Source organism: Podarcis raffonei, chromosome 18, assembly GCF_027172205.1.
Source record: "Podarcis raffonei isolate rPodRaf1 chromosome 18, rPodRaf1.pri, whole genome shotgun sequence".
NCBI lineage: Eukaryota > Metazoa > Chordata > Lepidosauria > Squamata > Lacertidae > Podarcis > Podarcis raffonei.
In genome coordinates this window covers 9,191,063-9,212,807 of record NC_070619.1, presented here as the reverse complement: position 1 = coordinate 9,212,807, position 21,745 = coordinate 9,191,063, and the positions used below count along the sequence as shown (strand labels likewise).

At 47.8% G+C, this 21,745-nt stretch overlaps 1 protein-coding gene across 3 annotated transcripts in view; it reads left to right on the top strand.

Moving 5' to 3' along the window:
- SBNO2 (strawberry notch homolog 2) overlaps window positions 1-21,745 on the top strand; it is a 113,245-nt gene that overhangs the window by 63,080 nt on the left and 28,420 nt on the right. For all 3 annotated transcript variants that reach the window (XM_053372770.1, XM_053372769.1, XM_053372772.1), the window contains 11 exons: window positions 2,057-2,155; window positions 4,714-4,810; window positions 5,730-5,890; window positions 8,257-8,390; window positions 9,616-9,706; window positions 11,318-11,461; window positions 13,974-14,091; window positions 15,366-15,471; window positions 16,927-17,080; window positions 17,991-18,167; window positions 20,175-20,272. In XM_053372770.1, the coding sequence (XP_053228745.1) occupies window positions 2,057-2,155; window positions 4,714-4,810; window positions 5,730-5,890; window positions 8,257-8,390; window positions 9,616-9,706; window positions 11,318-11,461; window positions 13,974-14,091; window positions 15,366-15,471; window positions 16,927-17,080; window positions 17,991-18,167; window positions 20,175-20,272 (1,379 nt within the window). The remainder of the gene's footprint in view (window positions 1-2,056; window positions 2,156-4,713; window positions 4,811-5,729; window positions 5,891-8,256; window positions 8,391-9,615; window positions 9,707-11,317; window positions 11,462-13,973; window positions 14,092-15,365; window positions 15,472-16,926; window positions 17,081-17,990; window positions 18,168-20,174; window positions 20,273-21,745) is intronic.

The following is a 21,745-nucleotide window of genomic DNA, read 5'->3' as shown; positions in this document are numbered from 1 at the left end:
CTTGGCCCAAAAATGTTGGGAGTAGTAATAATAATAATAATAATAATAATAATTATTATTATTATTATTTATTATTTATACCCCGCCCACCTGGCTGGGCTTCCCCAGCCACTCTGGGCGGCTTCCAAAAAAAATATTAAAATACTGTACTACATCTATTATTAAAAGCCTCCCTAAACAGGGCTGCCTTCAGATGTCTTCTAAAAGTCTGGTAGTTGTTGTTCTCTTTGACAACTGGTGGGAGGGCGTTCTACAGGGCGGGCGCCACTACCAAGAAGGCCCTCTGCCTGGTTCCCTGTCACTTGGCTTCTCGCAGTGAGGAAACCGCCAGAAGGCCCTCGGCGCTGGACCTCAGTGTCCGGGTAGAACGATGTGGGTGGAGACGCTCCTTCAGGGATACTGGACCGAGGCCGTTTAGGGCTTTCAAGGTCAGCACCAGCACTTTGAATTGTGCTTGGAAACGTACTGGGAGCCAATGTAGGTCTTTCAGGACCAGTGTTATATGCTCTCGGCGGCCGCTCCCAGTCACCAGTCTAGCTGCCGCATTCTGGATTAGTTGTAGTTTCCAGGTCACCTTCAAAGGTAAGGCGACGAGGAAGGAAGAATTGGAGTTTAAGAATAAGCAGTCATCATTACAGTGGTACCTTGGTAGTCGAACGGCTTGGCTCCCGTACAAATCTTCTCCCAAACGCCACAAACCTGAAAGTGAGTGTTCCGATTGGCGAACGTTTTTCGGAAGCCGAACGTCCGACACAGCTTCCGATTGAGCGCAGGAAGATCCTGCAGCCAATCAGAAGCTGCGCCTTGGTTTTCGAACCGTTTCGGGAGTCGAACGCACTCCCAGAACGGATTAAGTTCGAGAACCAAGGTACCACTGTATTAGTAATAATAAATAATAATCGAAAGAAATGGAATGGGAAAGGAAGAGAACTAGTGAAGTGCGGGTTATAGCTGGATTTATTTTACATGATATCCTTATTTTATTGCTCGCCCTTCATCCTAAGTCAGGTCGAGGCAATCACAAAACTTTTATAATAATAATAATAATAACGGGTGGCACTGTGGGTTAAACCACAGAGCCTAGGGCTTGCCGATCAGAAGGTCGGCAGTTCGAATCCCCTTCATGGGATGAACTCCCATTGTCCGGTCCCTGCTCCTGCCAATCTAGCAGTTCGAAAGCACCTCAAAGTGCAAGTAGATAAATAGGTACCGCTCTGGCGGGAAGGTAAACAGCATTTCCGTGCACTGCTCTGGTTCGCCAGAAGCGGCTTAGTCCTGCTGGCCACATGACCTGGAAGCTGTACGCCGGCTCCCTCGGCCAATAAAGCGAGATGAGCGCCCAACCCCAGAGTCAGCCACGACTGGACCTAATGGTCAGGGGTCCCTTTACCTAACAACAACAATAATAACAATAACAACATCAGCATCAACAATAATACTTATTTATACTCCGCCCATCTGGCTGGGGTTCCCCAGTCACTCTGGGCGGCTTCGAACAAAATATTAAACATTAACAGCTTCCCTAAACAGGGCTGCCTTCAGATGTCTTTTAAAAGTCGGATAGTTGTTTTTCTCTTTGACATCTGGTGGGAGGGCATTCCACAGGGCGGGTGCCACTACCAAGAAGGCCCTCTGCCTTGTTCCCTGTAACTTGGCTTCTCACAGCGAGGGAACCACCAGAAGGCCCTTGGCACACTCCTCTGTTGTCCCCTGAGACGAACGAATGCTGACTGGTATCTCCATTTGGCCGGCCCCTCCAGCTTCCTTAAGCAGGTCAGCGGAAGAGATCATTTATTGCATTTATCTCCCACAACAACAGCAAAAATCTTTCAATTTAGGACAACGAATAAGAGAAGCGCTATCCCTATTGCATCTCCAACAGTCAGGTACCTTATATAGCCATTTTTAAAACCAACGTAATGGGGTCCAGTGTATTCTAAATATTATTTTTTGTTGCATGGGCCTCAATTTAAGGTCCGGGGACACCCTTGTAATAGCAGCGAAAACAGTTTCCCAAGCCTCATATTTTTATTCTTCTCCTGTCTTTCTTCCTCAGCGATTGCCTCCAGATTTGGAAGGCTTAGAAGGGCTACAGGGCATTGACAGTCACCTCGCAGCGGCTCCTCAAGATACCTCTCTTCTTTCCACCGTTCAGGTGAGGGGCGGTTTTCTGCAGGGTCTTGGAGACTCATTTCAAGCCACTGTTTTTTCCAGAACCGATGAATGCCATAATAGACTCTGTTCTGATGCCACATTTTAGAACAGTACCTACACACAGCTGAGCGCATCAGGCTTGCCTTACTGGCTCACAGCCATATATTTGTACCATTCCCATTAGTCTGCTTTTATTAATCCCAGTCCTGTGAACTTTGGTAATACTTCCTTGAGCAGCAATCCGTTCAACTTTGCGTTAATCCAGCGGTTCTCAACCTGTGTGTCCACAGATGTTGTTGGACTACAACTCCCATCATCCCTGAGCTCTGGCCTTGCTAGCTAGGGATGATGGGAGTTGTAGTCCAACAACATCTGGGGACCCACAGGTTGAGAAAGGCTGCGTTAAGGCAGCGTAAATGATTTGGAGGCGATGTGGAAGGTGTTTGTAGAATTTGTACTGTTAAAACGGAAAGGGGTCAAACCATCGCAAGAGGTGTTGAAATTGTGGGAGGTTGGATAGTTACAATGGAATCGTATTTATTTATGATTATTACTTTGTCAAAATAGGGACTAGGGTGGCGCTGTGGGTTAAACCACAGAGCCTAGGGTTTGCCGATCAGAAGGTCGGCAGTTCGAATCCCCGCAACTGGGTGAGCTCCCGTTGCTCAGTCCCTGCTCCTGCCAACCTAGCAGTTCGAAAGCACGTCAAAGTGCAAGTAGATAAATAGGTACCGCTCCGGCGGGAAGGTAAACGGCGTTTCCGTGCGCTGCTCTGGTTCGCCAGAAGCGGCTTAGTCATGCTGGCCACATGACCCAGAAGCTGTACGCCGGCTCCCTTGGCCAGTAAAGCGAGATGAGCGCCGCAACCCCAGAGTCGGCCACGACTGGACCTAATGGTCAGGGGTCCCTTTACCTTTTATGTATACTAAGAACCCCAGGTGAAACAGGCCATTCCCCAAATTACTTTGATGATGGGCTTGAAAATGGGAGAGGTTAATAGGCACTCTTATACCCGGCTTGCTTGGAAGTTTGCATGGGTGCCTTTCGTTATTTGCATGTGCCGAGAAAAACAGTGCGAGGTTTTACTGAGCTTTAAACGTATTTTCACTCTGCGGTGATCAACAGCAAAACCATCTCCTTACAAGACACGGCACAAATGGAAAAAGGAGTTGGGTTCAGAGGAGGAGGGGAGGAAAATAAAAAAAGCAAGCTCAGGTGCTTGTCTCTGATTTCAGAGTTGTCTTTTAACAACCATTGATTGATTTGGTTTGTCGTGCTTCTAGGCTGCTTTTCATTCAAAGAAATCTCAAAAGCGGCTCACAAACAATGAATAAGGATAACATAGTAAAACAGAATGGCTCAGTTGGTAGAGCGTGAGACTGGATCTCAGGGTTGTGAGTTCGAGCCCAGCATTGGGCAAAAGATTCCTGCATTGCAGGGGGTTGGACTAGATGGCCCTTGCGTTCCCTCCCAACTCTATACAGTTCTAGGATTCTATGAAATACAGAATGAATCACATAATATAATTCACGTCGCCGATAAAACAATTACAATATATAAAACACTGCGAATGAAACAGGAACTGAGCAATACATTACAGTAGTACCTCGAGTTACATACGCTTCAGGTTACATATGCCTCAGGTTACAGACTCTGCTAACCCAGAAATAGTGCTTCAGGTTAAGAACTTTGCTTCAGGATGAGAACAGAAATCGTGCTCCGGCAGTGCGGCAGCAGCAGGAGGCCCCATTAGCTAAAGTGGTGCTTCAGGTTAAGAACAGTTTCAGGTTAAGAACGGACCTCCGGAACAAATTAAGTACTTAACCAGAGGTACCACTGTACAGCAAAACCCCATGTTACAAGATCGACAGATCAATACGGCATTTATAATCTGCGAAACAGTACAGTGGTACCTCGCAAGACGAATGCCTCGCAAGACGGAAAACTCGCAAGACGAAAGGGTTTTTTGTTTTTTGAGCTGCTTCGCAAGACGATTTTCCCTATGGGCTTGCTTCGCAAGACGGAAACGTCTTGCAAGTTTGTTTCCTTTTTCTTAACACCGTTAATACAGTTGCGACTTGACTTCGAGGAGCAACTCATAGAACGCGGTGTGGTAGCCTTTTTTGGGTTTTTGAAGACTTTGGTGATTTTTGAAGCTTTTCCAAAACTTTCCCGCAAGACGAAAAAAATCGCAAGACGACAAAACTCGCGGAACGAATTATTTTCGTCTTGCGAGGCACCACTGTATTAACAAGATGAACAAAATGGCAACTAAGAAAAACTCAGCTAAGCACCGCTAGGTTAATTGGTGACTGCTAGCCGCAATGGAAGCACATTCGCAGGCAGCGATGCTTTCGAATCCCAGTTGCTGGAAACTGCAGGAGGGGGGAGAGTCATTCTTGGGTTCGAATCCTGCTCACCGGGGTTTTCCATCGCCATGAGAGCAGGATGCCAGGGTTAGATGGGCTCTTCTTAACGCTCCTCCTGGCTTGCATTCCTTGGAAGGTGCCTGCTGAACATGTTTGTGACTCTCCCGTCCCCCCCCCCTTTCTGTTCCAGTCCCAAACTCAGGTAGAGGAGGAGGAAGAAGGGGACGACGACGAAGCGGAGGAGCTGGGCCACGCGGAGACGTATGCTGACTATATCCCTTCCAAATGTAAGAGGGGCGCGGGGCCCTTGCCTTGATAAATTGTATTTTAAAAGGGTTTGGTTTCTTTATCCCAGCCAAACAGGCTCCCAGAAGCAGCTCATGTAATATCAGAGTTGTGGCACAGCTAGCATGTTTATTATTATTATTAATTACAGTGGTACCTTGGTTCCCGGGGACGCGGGTGGCGCTGTGGTCTAAACCACTGAGCCTTGGGCTTGCTGATCAGAAGGTTGGCGGTTCAAATCCCCGCCATGGGGTGAGCTCCCGTTGCTCAGTCCCTGCTCCTGCCAACCTAGCAGTTCGAAAGCACGTCAAAGTGCAAGTAGATAAATAGGTACCGCTCCAGCGGGAAGGTAAACAGCATTTCCGTGCGCTGCTCTGGTTCGCCAGAAGCAGCTTAGTCCTGCTGGCCACATGACCTGGAAAATCTCTCTGCGGACAAAGGCCAGCTCCCTCGGCCAGTAAAGCGAGATGAGCACCGCAACCCCAGAGTCGTTTGCAACTGGACTTAACTGCCAGGGGTCCTTTACCTCATTTTACCTTGGTATTACAGTGGTACCTTGGGTTACATACGCTTCAGGTTACAGATTCCGCTAACCCAGAAATAGTACCTCGGATTAAGAACTTTGCTTCAGGTTGAGAATAGAAATCGTGCTCCGGCGGCACAGCGGCAGCAGGAGGCCCCATTAGCTAAAGTGGTGCTTCAGGTTAAGAACAGTTTCAGGTTAAGAACGGATCTCTGGAACGAATTAAGTACTTAACCCGAGGTACCACTGTATTATTATTATTATTAATCACCCTCCCTTATGCAAGTGGGGAAGGCCGCGATTAATTGCAAAAACACAGTGCTGCCACTGCAGGAAGCAGGCAGCAGGGGTGACAAACGTCAAAACAGCTGACAATCCCCCCCCTTTCACCTTTCCAGCCAAGCTGGGGAAGCAGCACCCCGACCGAGTGGTGGAGACGAGCACCCTCTCCAGCGTCCCCCCTCCGGACGTCACCTACATCCTCTCCCTCCCCGCCTCAACCGCTGACAACGGATTACTCTCTGCACTACAGCTGGAAGCGATTACCTACGCCTGCCAGGTATGCGGGAAGCGATTATTTAGGCCTCCCAGGTATGTTGGAGGCGGTTACTTAACGCCTGCCAGGTTTGCAGGAAGCCATGCCAGAGCTTTTTGAAGTTCCAGTTAGGTTTGTAATAGCGACGTAGGAAGCTGCGTTCACGATTGTCTGTGCTGACCGACACTGCTTTAGCCTGTTTAGATTTTATAATAATAATAATAATAATAATAATAAATTATTATTTATACCCCGCCCATCCGGCTGAGTTTCCCCAGCCACTCTGGGCGGCTCCCAATCAATTGTTAAAAACAGTACAGCGTTAAATATTAAAAACTTCCCCGAACAGGGCTGCCTTCAGATGTCTTTTAAAGATAGGATAGCTGCTTATTTCTTTCACATCTGCAGGGAGGGCGTTCCACAGGGAGGGTGCCACCACCGAGAAGGCCCTCTGTCTGGTTCCCTGCAATCTCACTTCTCTCAGTGAGGGAACCGCCAGAAGGCCCTCGGCGCTGGACCTCAGTGTCCAGGTAGAACGATGGGGGTGGAGACGCTCCTTCAGGTATACAGGACCGAGGCCATTTAGGGCTTTCAAGGTCAGCACCAACACTTTGAATTGTGCTCGGAAACGTCCTGGGAGCCAATGCAGATCTCTCAGGACCGATGTTATGTGGTCCCGGCAGCCGCTTCCAGTCACCAGTCTAGCTGCCGCAATTTTTAAAAATGCCCATAGCTGGTTTTTAATGACTGATGCTATGGGCCACTCTGCGAGAGGAAGCAACCGACAAATATAAATAAATGAACAGTAGCAGTATTCTGTGCTTCGTGCAGGAATAATTCCTCTGTTTAGAAGAGGCATTCTCTCTTGATCAGGAGAATCAGGAACTTGCACACCCCCCCCCCCAGATATAATTAGAGGGATTTAGAAGAGGCATTCTCTCCTGGGAGCAAGGAATGCCTCTCCTCCGATCAGAGACGGGGAAACATTAGCTTGCAGATACTTAATGGGCTAAGGATTTTATTTATGTTAAGTGATGAATTACCGTATTTTTTGCTCTATAAGGCTCACTTTTCCCCTCCTAAAAAGTAAGGGGAAATGTGTGTGCGTCTTATGGGGCCAATGCAGGCTGCGCAGCTATCCCAGAAGCCAGAACAGCAAGAGGGATTGCTGCTTTCCCTGCGCAGCGATCCCTCTTGCTGTTCTGGCTTCTGAGATTCAGAATATTTCTTTTCTTGTTTTCCTCCTCCAAAAACTAGGTGCGTCTTGTGGTCTGGTGCGTCTTATAGAGAGAAAAATACGGTAAATCTACGCTGCCTCCTGGGCTGGCAGAGTTTCCACCGCACCCCAGTTTGCGGGTGTCTTAGGGGACCCTAACAGATGTCAGTATGGAGTCTGGAGGTATCTGCAGTGGCGAGAAGGCATCTAAGTCCCAGATATCATAGAATCATAGAATCATAGAGTTGGAAGAGACCACAAGGGCCATCGAGTCCAACCCCCTGCCAAGCAGGAAACACCATCAGAGCACTCCTGACATATGGTTGTCCAGCCTCTGCTTAAAGACCTCCAAAGGAGGAGACTCCACCACACTCCTTGGCAGCAAATTCCACTGTCAAACAGCTCTTACTGTCAGGAAGTTCTTCCTAATGTTTAGGTGGAATCTTCTTTCTTGTAGTTTGGATCCATTGCTCCGTGTCCGCTTCTCTGGAGCAGCAGAAAACAACCTTTCTCCCTCCTCTATGTGACAGATATAATTAGAGGAATTTAGGAGACGCATTCTTTCGTGCGAGAAAGAATGGTGCTCCCTCAATCAGGGACAGGGAAACCAGGGACTGCCTCTGGCTCCACAACTTCTGGAAGGTTGTGCCCCCACCCCTAATAATAATAATAATAATAAATTTTATTTATACCCCGCCCTCCCCAGCCAAGGCCGGGCTCAGGGCGGCTTACAAGCAATAATGAAAACAAGTTGAATGAATACAACTTAAAAACAAGATTAAAATACAACAGTTAAAACATTGAAACATTAAAATACAGCCTCATCACAGGAGGAGAAAGGAAAAAAGAAAGAAGAAAGAGGGGGAGGGAATCAAATTGACTCCAAGCCAAAGGCCAGGCAGAACAACTCTGTCTTACAGGCCCTGCGGAAAGAAATCAGATCCTGCAGGGCCCTGGTCTCATGAGGCAGAGCATTCCACCAGGCCGGGGCCAGTGCTGAAAAGGCCCTGGCTCTGGTTGAAGCTTCCTTAGGGTCTGGGACCTCTAGAGTGTTGCTGTTTATGGACCTTAAGGTCCTCCGTGGGGCATACCGGGAGAGGCGGTCCCATAGGTACGAACGTCCTCCCCTCCTAACCTGCCCCCCCAACCTGCTTTCTCTTTCCCGGACTTGCAGCAACACGAAGTCCTGCTTCCCAACGGGCAGAGAGCCGGCTTCCTCATCGGGGACGGTGCCGGCGTCGGGAAAGGCCGGACGGTCGCAGGGATCATCTTCGAAAACTACCTGAAGGGGAGGAAAAAGTCCCTGTGGTGAGTGCGCAAGGCGTGCATCGAAGGCTCAGGCATTCGACCGGGGTCCCTCTCGGAGCGCTGGAGGCTCGATGAGGCCGTCGCACCTGCAGGAATTGCATTGTGGTGCTTATCTTCTGAGCAGCCATTTTGGTGGGGGTTTTTTTTTGGGGGGGGGAGGGAGAACAGATGGCGGTATCTTAATATGTCAAGAGATGGAACAGTCCCTTTTCTCATCACCTTATTATCCCTCCCAACAAGGCTCACCAAGGCTTGAATTGTATTAAGCAGAGGGTAGTTTACTTATTGTATTTCTGTACCACCTTTTTTTGTTCCAAGTAGCTCAAGGTGGTGTATGTGATTCTGCTCCTCCACATTTCATCCTTACAGCAACCTTGCAAGGGAGGGATTCGAACCCTGGTCTCCCCAGGTCATCGTCTTCATAATAATAATAGTAATAGTTTATTATTTATACCATGCCCATCTGGCTGGGTTTCCCCAGCTTCTCTGGGTGGCTCCCAACTGAATATTAAAAACACAATAAAACATTAAAAACTTCCCTGAACAGGGCTGCCTTCAGTTGTCTTTTAAAAGTAAAACAGTTGTTTATTGCCTTGACATCTGCTGGGAGGGTCTTCCACAGGGCGGGCGCCACCACCAAGAAGGCCCTCTGCCTGGTTCCCTGTAACCTCACTTCTCGCAGGGAGGGAACCGCCAGAAGGCCCTTGGAGCTGGACCTCAGTGTCCAGGCTGAACGATGGGGATGGAGACGCTCCTTCAGGTCTACTGGGCTGTTTAGGGCTTTCAAGGTCAGCCCCAACACTTTGAATTGTGCTTGGAAATGTATTTAACACTATTACACCATAGAGGCTCGCTCTCTGTGAAAACAAGGCACACAAATGTATATTACAGAGGGGAAATGGTCAGTGTATTGAAGTGTTCAGAGTGCCAACTACCCCCCGGGAGAGACCAGGGTTCAAATCGCCCACTCGGCCATGACGCTCGCTGGGAGACCTGGAGGAGGCAGGATCATCCCTGTCTCTCAGCCTAGCCTGCTTCGCAGGGTTGTTGTACGGATAAAAAGGAAGGAAGGGCTGTGCTTTCTTCTGGGCAGCCTCTCGGGGGCCGCATTCCAGCAGTGAGCAGGGCCAGAGACGAAATCGAAGGGGCTTTTTACCTTAGTACCGCTTCTGCGCTGATCCGCAGGTCCTCCCAGATCTTTACGCTCCCCGCTCTCATTTGTCAGGTTCAGCGCTTCAAACGATCTCAAGTACGATGCTGAGAGGGACCTGAAGGATATCGACGCCCCTGACATTCCTGTGCATGCTTTAAACAAGGTACAGAACCATCTCTCTCTCTCCCTCTAAATAGTATTTATTAGATTTTACAAATTCCTTGACGCTCAGCATCACAAGTAATAAAAGTCACACAAGGTCCTTCCGAATCTCAAGACTTTCCTCCTCCCCCCTGTGGGTTCTTTAGGTAACTTTTCCAACTGCATATTATAAATCCATCTAATTTCCAACTGTATATTATAAGTCCATCTAATTTGCAATACGGGACGCGGGTGGCGCTGTGGGTTAAACCACAGAGCCTAGGACTTGCCGATCAGAAGGTCGGCGGTTCGAATCCCCGCAATGACGGGGTGAGCTCCCGTTGCTTGGTCCCTGCTCCTGCCAACCTAGCAGTTCGAAAGCACCTCAAAGTGTAAGTAGATAAATAGGTACCACTCTGGCAGGAAGGTAAACGGCGTTTCCGTGCGCTGCTCTGGTTCGCCAGAAGCGGCTTCGTCCTGCTGGCCACATGACCCGGAAGCTGTACGCCAGCTCCCTCCGCCAATAAAGCGAGATGAGCGCCGCAACCCCAGAGTCGGCCACGACTGGACCTAATGGTCAGGGGTCCCTTTACCTTTACCCTACCCATCTGACTGGCTTGCTCCAGCCACTCTGGGCAGCTTCCAACATATATAAAAACCTTTACCTTCTTAATTGGCAATCCTCCCCTGTGTCTAAAATCTATGTATCATTGCAAGAGTTAATTTGAAACCTGCCAAAGAGTTCAAGTGTTTGCAGAAGCATTCTCCCTGTTTCATCTCCCAACAGTTGCATACCTTCATAGATGCGATGATATGCAAGTTGTTCATAATGTTGCGAGCTTGTATAAGTCTTCAATCCAGTCGGAGAAGGGAGCTCCATTTTTATTTTTCCACCCTCTCTTGCCGAAATGCTGCCAAGCCAGAGATCCTGTCAGTTCCACACACACACCCCTGAATCCGGCTGCTTAATTTCCTCTCTCTTCTTCCCTTCTTTTTTATTCAGAATTATAACAAGACATATTATCCAAAAACATATCATCCTTGTTCCCCCCCCCCCATTTTTCCTCCTTCCCCCCCTCCCACACAAAACCCACCCACCCCCTGACTTCCCTCAGTTCCAGCCTTTGGTTTCTCTAAGAATGCTGTTTTCTGCATGTTACAAAGTTGTAAAGGTAAAGGTAAAGGGACCCCTGACCATTAGGTCCAGTCGTGGCCGACTCTGGGGTTGCGGCGCTCATCTCGCTTTATTGGCTGAGGGAGCCGGCGTACAGCTTCCGGGTCATGTGGCCAGCAGGACGAAGCCGCTTCTGGCGAACCAGAGCAGCGCACGGAAACGCCGTTTACCTTCCCGCCGGAGCGGCACCTATTTATCTACTTGCACTTTGACGTGCTTTCGAACTGCTAGGTGGGCAGGAGAGCGACGGGAGCTCACCCTGTCGTGGACTAGATCCTCAAACTATTTAGCTGATTATTATCAATAAAAGGTTTGTGAATGTTTATTCAAAACCTGCCAAGGAGTCCGGTTCGCTTTGTTGCGTCTTCAGATACTTTGCAAAGGGTTCCAATTCATCCTTAAAGTCACAGTTATCCTTGTCCTGTAGCTTATATGCTCTTTCCCCCCTCCTGACTGTAGATTAAATACGGCGACACAGCTACCTCGGAAGGAGTCTTATTTGCCACTTACTCGGCCCTCATCGGCGAAAGCCAAGCCGGTGGCCAGCACAGGACCCGCTTGAAGCAGATTCTGGATTGGTGCAAGGAAGATTTCGATGGTGTTGTATCCTAAGAGAAATGAACCGAGCTCTGCGCGTGTTCTTTGTGCACGCACGTCTTTCTGATGGTGCAACGCTCCAGGCCTCTCTTTTTTGCTCCAAAGAGCCTTCCTTTGCATATTTCCCTGCAGGTGGGCGGGCGGGGGCGCTTCAAATATCTGCCGCTATGTACTGTACTTTCCGCTCTATAAAACGCCCCCGACCATAAGACGCACCTAGTTTTAGAAGAGGAGAATGGGGGGGGGATTCTCTCCCTCTCTGCTCAGTGCCTCTCCAGCAAAGCGCCTCTGGGATAGCTGTGCATCCTGCATTCGCTCCATAAGACGCACACACATTCCCCCTTACTTTTTAGGAGGGGAAACGTGCGTCTTATCGAGCGAAAAATGCGGTAATCGTTATTTTTTAAAATAATTTTTTATTGGTTTTACAGAATCACACACAATTAAATTTTGAAATAGAACAAGATTCTTCCAAATCTTAGAGGGCTTCCCTCCCACCCCCTCTGTGGGTCCTTTAAGCATCTTAATCAACTGCATATTATGGTTCATCCGGATTATAGTCCTCCAATGTTTCCAAGGCCTTTGTAACGTGGCAAGAGTTATTCAGAGCATGCCAATGAGTTTAAGTGTTTACAGCGTTCTTTCAGATACCGTATTGGCCTGAATATAAGCCGCACCTTTAAAATTGGAGGGGGGGAGAGAGAAAAAAAAGTAAAAATAGCTGAATATAAGCCACTCCATTCCTCGCTGCTTCTGGCTGTATACTTTGGGGGGGGGGGGCTTTCCCCTTCCCCGCTCTCTCCCTTCCCGGCCTTGGGGAAGAGGATTGGGGACTATGTGTGGGGCGGGCACTGCTTTCCTGTGATCCTGGCGCTCCTGGGTGCATACTGTAAGGTCGCAAATATAAGCCACACTTTAACTTTTCACGGTCTGATTTTTTTTTGGGGGGGGGGGAGTGAGACTTATATTCAGGCCAATACGGTACAATCAATTTTTTTTTAATTTTTAAAAAATTTTTATTAAAGGTTTTCTCCTTTTACAGAAGTATGTGTAATATCTCTCGTATTTTTCCCATGTGACCTTTGTACAAATCAGTTTCATTTGTTGAGACATTGGGGGAAAATAAGGGGCGGGGGGGTGGCAATGTTTCTGTTTTGCTTAATGTATGTAGAGTTTGGTGTCAGCGTTGCTTGTGCTGTTCACTTGTGTTCCTTTGGTGGTGAGAGAGGTTGGGGTTGGCCTCGGGTGTGGCTGTTCACTTGTGGTTGGCTGTGGTGGTCTTTGTTTTCGTGTTTGAGTGGGGTGGGTGGGTGTTTTGGATCAGGTTAGCCATATTGATTTGTATGCTGTTGGTGGATTATTGTCCTTGTCTTTTTTTTTTAAATATATTTATTAAGATTTTCGAATTTAATACAATACAAAAAACATAAAGTCAAAGAGGAAAAAAAGAAAAACAAAAAGCAGAAAAAATTAAAAACACATAAAGTTCACAAAATCTATTTTTCAATAACATATTTCCCTGACCTCCTCATACCCCCCTTTCTTGTATTCCAATTCAAATTGTTGATTCAGCAAATCCTTATCCATAATTTTTAACCTATTTCTATGCTTAATTTAACATATTATTATTTTACTTTTTCTCTTTCATTCATTTCCTCAATTTATTTTTACTAACCTTATTTTCCTTTAATTTAGTCCGTTTTAAAACAAACCAATTTTACCTTATCCAAACTTCAACATCAACACCTGTACCTCAAACATTCTTTCTAAAGTCGACCCAGGTTCCCTTCCACGAATTTCCCAAATTTCATACACTTTACCAAAACAAAATGAAAGTAAAAACACATTATAATTATGTACCCTTTGGATTCCCAAGCCCCACAGCCCCCTTTCCCGGTTTCAGTCCCCCACAAATATCCACCAGTCTTAATCTAGTATTAGCCTGGAGACCTCACATCCGAGGCTCTTAATTCTCTCTCAATTCCTCTCTGCTGGTTTTTCTGATAGTCCTTAAAATTAAACACCAAATCTCGGAAACGCTCTGGCCCTTCAGAATCCATATTTCTTCCAACCAGTCCTCCATACTTAAAGGTGGGGCCCAAATCTTGTTTCTTACTCCTTTCAAAACCAAATGTCCCCAAGGCTCCAACCTGGTGGATTATTGTCCTTGTCTTGTTGGGCTGTGTATGTGATAAAGGGGAGCCATACCGGGGTGAAGGCATCTTCTTCTGTTTGTCCCCGTGTCAGTTTCAGTTTATTGGTTAATTTTTCTAGTAGGGCTGTTTCCCATGCTATTTGGTACCATTGGTCCATGCTTACTCCTGACTGGTCTCTCCAGTGTCTGGTTAGGTACAATCAATATTTATCCCATTCTCTGTTGAAGTTTTGCTCCTCCCGATTTCCCCAGTCAATCTGGCCACCTCTGCACCGTCAAGTAGTTTAATCTGGCGGTCCAGCTACGTAATTTGACTAGCTACTTGCATTCCCCCTTCTTTCCTTAACGGGTGCCCGCTTCCAGATTGTGTTTGACGAATGCCACAAAGCCAAAAATGCCAGCTCCACCAAGATGGGCAAAGCAGTATTGGACCTGCAGAACAAGCTGCCTCTCGCAAGGGTGGTTTATGCCAGTGCCACAGGTGAGTTTGGGGCGACGGTGAGGGGGGGCTGCTTTGAGAACCTATAAGTGTGGGGGCCAGGCTATGCTCATCATGGCTTGGTATCATGAGAGCGTGCCGGTCAGTAATCACGCAGCTCAAAGTCGGAGTTGACTCTCTCTCTCTCGTAGCAAAAACTCAACCTGCAAAGACTTGGTTGAACGTCTCACCTAATGAGCAGAGTGGCTCCTTCCTTTTGGCGGCTGCTGGATCCCCCCAGGGCAAACATGTCTGTCCTCCAAATAAGGGGGCAGCAAATAATAATATAATAATAATTTATTACTTATACTCCGCCCAACTGGCTGGGTTTCCCCAGCCACTCTGGGCAGCTCCCAGCAGAATATTAAAAACACGACAAAACATCAAACATTAAAAACTTCACTAAACAGGGCTGCCTTCAGATGTCTTCTAAAAGTCAGGTAGTGGTTTATTTCCTTGACATCGGATGGGAGAGCGGGTGCCACCACCGAGAAGGCCCTCTGCCTGGTTCCTGGTAACTTCCCTTCTGCAAGTGAGGGAACCACCAGAAGGCCCTTGGAGCTGGACCTCAGTGAACGATAGGGGTGGACACGCTCCTCCAGGTATACTGGGCCGAGGCCATTTAGGGCTTTCAAGGTCAGCACCAACACTTTGAATTGTGCTTGGAAACGTACTGGGAGCCAATGTAGGTCTTTCAGTACCGGTGTTATATGGTCTTTACGGCCTCTCCCAGTCCCCAGTCTGGCTGCCGCATTCTGGATTACTTGTAGTTTCCAGGTCATCTTCAAAGGTAGCCCCACAGAGAGCGCATGGCAGTAGTCCAAGTGGGAGATAACCAGAGCATGGACCACTCTGGCAAGGCATTCTGTGGGCACAGAGGGTCTCATCCTGTGTACCAGATGCAGCTGGTAAACAGCTGCCCTGGACACAGAACTGACCTGCACCTCCATGGACAGCTGTGAGTTCAAAACAACTCCCAGGCTGCGGACCTGGTTCTTCAGGGGAACAGTTACCCCATTCAGGACCAGGGAGTCCTCCACACCTGCCCGCCCCCTGTCCTCCCAAAACGGTACTTTTGACAGTATTCAACCTCAAAGTAAAACAAGAGTCACAAGATTGCATGGGAGGAGTCAAGAGTGATGCCAAACATGCAAGCAGGAGAAAACGGGTGATTTGGAGAGGAAAGAAGGGGATTCGGTGGAGGGGTATTAGAGGTAGTGATTGGTCAGGTTGCACCAAACTTTTCCTGACCTCTAAGCATCTTGTGCTCTTGACAGGTGCCTCCGAGCCAAAGAACATGATTTACATGAGCCGGCTGGGTATTTGGGGAGAAGGGACCCCTTTCCGATCATTTGATGACTTCCTATCGGCCATCGAGAAGCGGTATGTTTGGGGAAGCGGTGGTGATTTTCCATCTCCTTCGTTTCTTCCCATCACTGTGAGAATTTCGAATTATACAAGTGAACAGACTCAACAATTTTTAAACCCAACCTGAACTGCAGACCTGACATATTCCCGACCTCGCTTACCAACAAAGTTATTTTGGTTTCTGGTTAGTTTGGCCGAGGACAAACTGTGTTTGGTTCAAGTGAAAGTTTACGGAAGGAAGTTTAGATCAACCTGTGGTTTCTCGACCTAGGTACAGTGGTGCCTCACAAGACGAAATTAATTCGTTCCGCGAGTTTTGTCGTCTTGCGATTTTTTTCGTCTTGCGAAGCACGGTGTCGGGAAAGTTTTGGAAAAGCTTCAAAAATCACCAAAGTCTTTAAAAACCTCAAAAAAGGCTACCACACCGCGTTCTATGAGTTGCTCCTCAAAGTCAAGTTGCAACTGTATTAACGGTGTTAAGAAAAAGGAAACAAACTTGCAAGACGTTTCCGTCTTGCAAAGCAAGCCCACAAGGAAAATCGTCTTGCGAAGCAGCTCAAAAAACCCTTTCGTCTAGCGAGTTTTTTGTCTTGCGAGGCATTCGTCTTGCGAGGTGCCACTGTAGTTGTCTCTATAAACCGTGGTTTACATAACCACGGTTTCTGGTTTGCACGTAGCAACAAGTTGCGGTTAGTTGAAACCAGGAAGCACGTAGGAAACTCCCTTCAAATCTTATTTTGCTTCAGGCTGTTTGGGGCTGCGGAGCGTTGTTCTCAAGGAGTAGTATTTCCTAGCCTCTTCCTTTTCCGCTGCACAATTTTTTTCAGTGAATTTTGCGAGCGTTTGCACACCCTCACTTGGAAAAAGTGGGTTACAAGCTTACACTTATTCTTTAAATGTCCCTTTTACGAAGAGGCACGCAGTAAGTTCATTGATCCCCTAATGGTGAGGCTCACCGACCTCCCACAAAAGCAAAAATTTGACCTTTTGCTGTTAGGCGAAGACCTGGATGGTCGGCAGATTCTGTGTGCAAATCTGTAGACGCTGACCATCGCCCAACTCAAAATAGTCCGGCATGAAAATCCCCAAACCCGGTTCCATGGGTGACTCTGAGTCAACTCCCTGGGATAGTTTATTGTTGCACAGTGTGTCTAAATTCACTGTTGTACATTGTTTTAATTGTCTGTTTTACTGAATGTTTTTATTTGTTTTTAGTTTTTATCTGTTTTAATTATCAGTTTTGTTTTTTTGTCCACTTAATATTGTATTCTCTGACTGCTGGTCTATGACTGTAATAAACTGATTGAATTGTGAAATTGAATTGTGGGTTACAAGCGATCGGAAGCAAACAAACATCACCTTTTGAGCCATGATGGTTTGATGGGCATGGACAGAGGCGGGCGGGGAGCCTTGTTCTGAAGTTCGGCCGTCTTCCCTCTTCCTCAACCACTGCTTTGGTCTCCCCCGCAGGGGTGTCGGTGCAATGGAGATTGTCGCCATGGACATGAAAGTGAGTGGGATGTACATCGCTCGGCAGCTCAGCTTTTCAGGGGTCACCTTCAGGATCGAGGAAATCCCACTGGACCCAGAGTACAAGCTTGTCTACAACAAGGCGGCTCAGCTGGTAAGCAGGGATGTTTACGCGAGGGTTAAAATTTCTGGAGCGTTAAGTGCTTCCTGCAGCCTTGGTAACACTGTACTTTCATTCCCCCCCAAAAAAATTTATTAGTTTTCACAATATTATAAACAAACAAACAAACACACAAGACAAACAAACATAAATCATAGCCTTATTAAAAATTACAGTTATTAACTTTGTTAAGTGACTTCCTCGCTTCCCCTTGGTTGAATTTCATTGCATATCTTTTTAACAGTTTTCCAAATCCCAATTTTTATGAAATTTAACTTAAACATTAACATCCTTAGATCTTCACCTTACGGAATTAAACATATTAATTCATCACTTAACATAAATAAAATCCTAAGCCCATTAAGTATCTGCAAGCTATTTTCAGTTAGTTTAACTTAACAAATTTAACTAAATAATCATTAAATTTATTCCACTCTTCCTGATACTCCTCCTCCTCCTGGTCTTTTTAGCTAACAAAATACAGACAGCAGTTGTGGCATACAAAAATAATTTAACATCTTTCTTGGGCAGTTCCAAACCTGTTATTCCAAGAATAAAGGCCTCTGGTTTCTTTATAAATCTATATTTCAACATTTTTTTCAATTTATTATACATCTTTTCCCAGAAGTCTTTCACGCTGGGACAGGTCCACCACATATGATAAAAGGTTCCTTCCTTTTCTTTACATTTCCAACATATATTGTCACAATTTTGATATATCTCTGCTAATTTTGCAGGAGTCAAATACCACCTATACATCATTTTCATTATATTTTCCTTTAACAAAGTACATGCGGTGAACTTGACCCCTTTCTTCCACAATCTTTCCCAATCCTCAAACATTATATTATGTACCACTGTACTTTAAATGGTAAAACAGAAAAATTAATTTCTCTCTCTCTAGTGGGCAGAGGCCCTGGGGGTTTTCCAGAAAGCTGCCGACCTGATAGGCTTAGAGTCCCGAAAGTCTTTGTGGGGTCAGTTCTGGTCCGCCCACCAGCGCTTCTTCAAGTACCTCTGCATTGCTGCAAAGGTCCGGCGTCTCGTCGAGTTGGCGAAGGAGGAATTGAACAAGGGCAAGGTAAGACAGAGAGAGAATTTCCCAAAAGTCTTCGATGAGCTGGATGTTTGCTGGCGGTGCTGAGATACCACACCTCCTAAAGAAACTATCGTTTCTCGCCCAACATTAATGCTGCCGGATATTTTTGACGATAACCGGTTTTGTCGAAAGAGTAGTCTGGGTATACGATCCTGGAAGCTCAAGTAGTAATTGCAGCTCGGCCGAAAATTTGACCCTTGGTACCACTCATTCTGGAGGGTATCTGTAATGGAAGAAAATGCCCAGCATTTGAGATTTTGACCAGGGCTAGAACCAGGGCTAGGGGACGCGGGTGGCGCTGTGGGTAAAACCTTAGCGCCTAGGACTTGCCGATCGCATGGTCGGCGGTTCGAATCCCCGCGGTGGGGTGCGCTCCCGTCGTTCGGTCCCAGCGCCTGCCAACCTAGCAGTTCGAAAGCACGTCAAAGTGCAAGTAGATAAAAAGGGACCGCTTACTAGCGGGAAGGTAAACGGCGTTCCGTGTGCGGCTCTGGCTCGCCAGAGCAGCGATGTCACGCTGGCCACGTGACCCGGAAGTGTCTCCGGACAGCGCTGGCCCCCGGCCTCTTGAGTGAGATGGGCGCACAACCCTAGAGTCTGGCAAGACTGGCCCGTACGGGCAGGGGTACCTTTACCTTACCACTCATTCTGGAGGGTATCTGTAATGGAAGAAAATGCTCATCATTTGAGATTTTGACCAGGGCTAGAACCTCTAGACCAGGGGTCAGCAACCCACGGCTCCGGGGGCCGCATGTGGCTCTTTTACACCTTTGCCGCGGCTCTGGGGCAGATACTAGCGAGGGGAGGAGGCGCATTGTGCGCCCCGACACTCCCCACTGTGGCGGGCGCTGTACTGGCTGTGACGTCGTATGCGGGCGGTGCGTGCGTTAGTCACGCACCGTCCCGACGTCACCTTCCCGCCCGATTGTGGCTCCCAGTTTTTTTTTCTTCGGAAACGGGTCCAAGTGGCTCTTTTTGTCTTAAAGGTTGCAGACCCCTGCTCTAGACCCTTTTAATATGGTTTGGCATTTCTTTGTTGCATATAAAGTGGAGGCATTGTTTTCAAGACGACCCAAGCAAGGTCAATTTAGAACTAGACTTGACAATCAGATAATTTTGATATTCTATAATTGGGCTTTGTTATTTTGATCCACATGCGACGGTATTATTGTTACTTAATTGAATTTTTATACCTCCCGTCATCCAAGGATCACATTATAAAACCACAAAAATACCTAGCATAGTAACAAACAAAAGCAATGCAGTCGTACCTTAGCTCTTGGACGCCTTGGTACTCGTACATTTTGGCTCCCGAACACCAAAAATCCGGAAGTGAGTGTTCTGGTTTGCAAACGTTTTTCGGAAGCTGAACGTCCAATGCGGCTTCTGCTTGAGTGCAGGAAGCTCCTGCAGCCAATCAGAAGCCGCGCCTTGGTTTTTGAACGGTTTTGGGAGTCGAACATCCTCCCAGAACAGATTAAGTTCAAGAACCAAGGAACCACTGTACCCCCAGTTTCGCTTGTCACCTTTTAGTTTTCATCTGTTGCTATAACTGTTCTCTCTGTTATGTGTGAAATGAGATCCAGGTGACCCCCATTTATGTGGGGGTTACATTCAGAGGCACCATGCGTTTATGTGAAATATGCATATATCTGGGGGCGCCATTGACAAAGCCTGAAAACGCCTGCTAAACCTCTGGAAACCATTGAAAACCCCTTTTAAAAAAAATCAAACTCCACCACAATAGCACCCTCCAAACCTTCCTGCTAAAACTCCCAATTCTCAAAATTCGGTGCAAAGGCTCGTGAAACTGCACTCGCAAAGGATTCTGGGATTGCGCTAACCACTCTTTTTGCGGGGCTGGTTTTGTGCGTGTGCTCCTTTTAAAGTGCCGCTTCCGGGTTTGTGAACGCCTGTAAACGGGGAGCTGAGCCGCACGGAATCTTTACCAAACAAACGCTCTCTTGGTTCCCCCCACCACATCCGCAGTGTGTCGTAATCGGCCTGCAGTCGACAGGCGAGGCCCGAACCCGGGAGGTCCTGGACGAGAGCGAGGGGCAACTGACCTGCTTCGTATCTGCTGCCGAGTGAGTTTGTGCGCATCCGGGGAAGGAGGGCCTGTTTCTCGCTGCAGCATTTTGGAGGCTGGCCGCTGCCCCACCCCCAAGCTCTCTCAACTGGGCTGGGAAGCAAGGAAGCGGGGCCTTCTCGGTGGTGGTGCCCTCCCATCCGTTATCAAGGAAATGAGTAACTATGCAACCTTTAGAAGACATCTGAAGGCAGCCCTGCATAGGGGAAGCTTTTTAGGGTCAAATGTTATTTTATGCTTTTATATATGTTGGAAGCATCGGGACGCGGGTGGCGCTGTGGGTTAAACCACAGAGCCTAGGACTTGCTGATCAGAAGGCCGGCGGTTCGAATCCCCACAACGGGGTGAGCTCCCGTTCCTCGGTCCCTGCTCCTGCCAACCTAGCAGTTCGAAAGCACATCAAAGTGCAAGTAGATAAATAGGTACCGCTCCAGCGGGAAGGTAAACGGCGTTTCTGTGCGCTGCTCTGGTTCGCCAGAAGCGGCTTAGTCCTGCTGGCCACATGACCTGGAAGCTGTACGCCGGCTCCCTCGGCCAATAAAGCGAGATGAGCACTGCAACCCCAGAGTCGGCCACGACTGGACCTAATGGTCAGGGGTCCCTTTACCTTTACTTATATGTTGGAAGCTGCTTAGAGTGGCTGGGGGCAACCCAGTCAGATGGGCGGGGTACAAATAATGAGATTATTATTATTATTATTATTATAAAACAGTGGCAGCGCTTAATAAGAATATCTGCTGGGGCCGCATGCGATATGCCTGCCCCGAGGTTCTCACTGTCGGTTCTAACCCTTTCCTCTTTCCTAACCCCCATCTCCCCTTTATAAATGAATGCTGGCTGGGTTCTGCTTCTACATTATCAAAATAATTTGGGGGGGGGGAGCGGGGAGTGTTTGTTCTCATCCAAGCTCATGCGCTCACTACCGGTCTCGCTGACAAGCCTTCATGTCCCGGGAGCGGGGCGGGGTAGCGTCGGGTGAGATTGGGGCGAGGTGCGTACCCATAGAAGCCCCTGTTTTGCCCCCATTTGCATCAAGTGACCCCCCCCCCTCATTTGTCCATGCGTCCCTCCTTACTTTTCCCATCTCCCCCTCCCTGATTTTATTTTTTTACCCTATCCACGTGTCAAGTCTCTCGCCCTTTTGGATATTCTTGGTCACATAAATGCATCGCCCCAAGTCAGACTTGTTTTTCCCAGACCATAAGTGTCAGGTGCAGTTGCGGTTGCTCTAGAGCAAGCAGGCAGGACTCCGACCTGTGTTTTACAGGCTTTATTTTGGGGCAGACTTGTCGATCAGAAGGTCGGCGGTTCGAATCCCAGCAACGGGGTGAGCTCCCGTTGCTCGGTCCCTGCTCCTGCCAACCTAGCAGTTCGAAAGCACGTCAAAGTGCAAGTAGATAAATAGGTACCGCTCCGGCTGGATGGTAAACGGCGTTTCTGTGTGCTGCTCTGGTTCGCAAGAAGCGGCTTA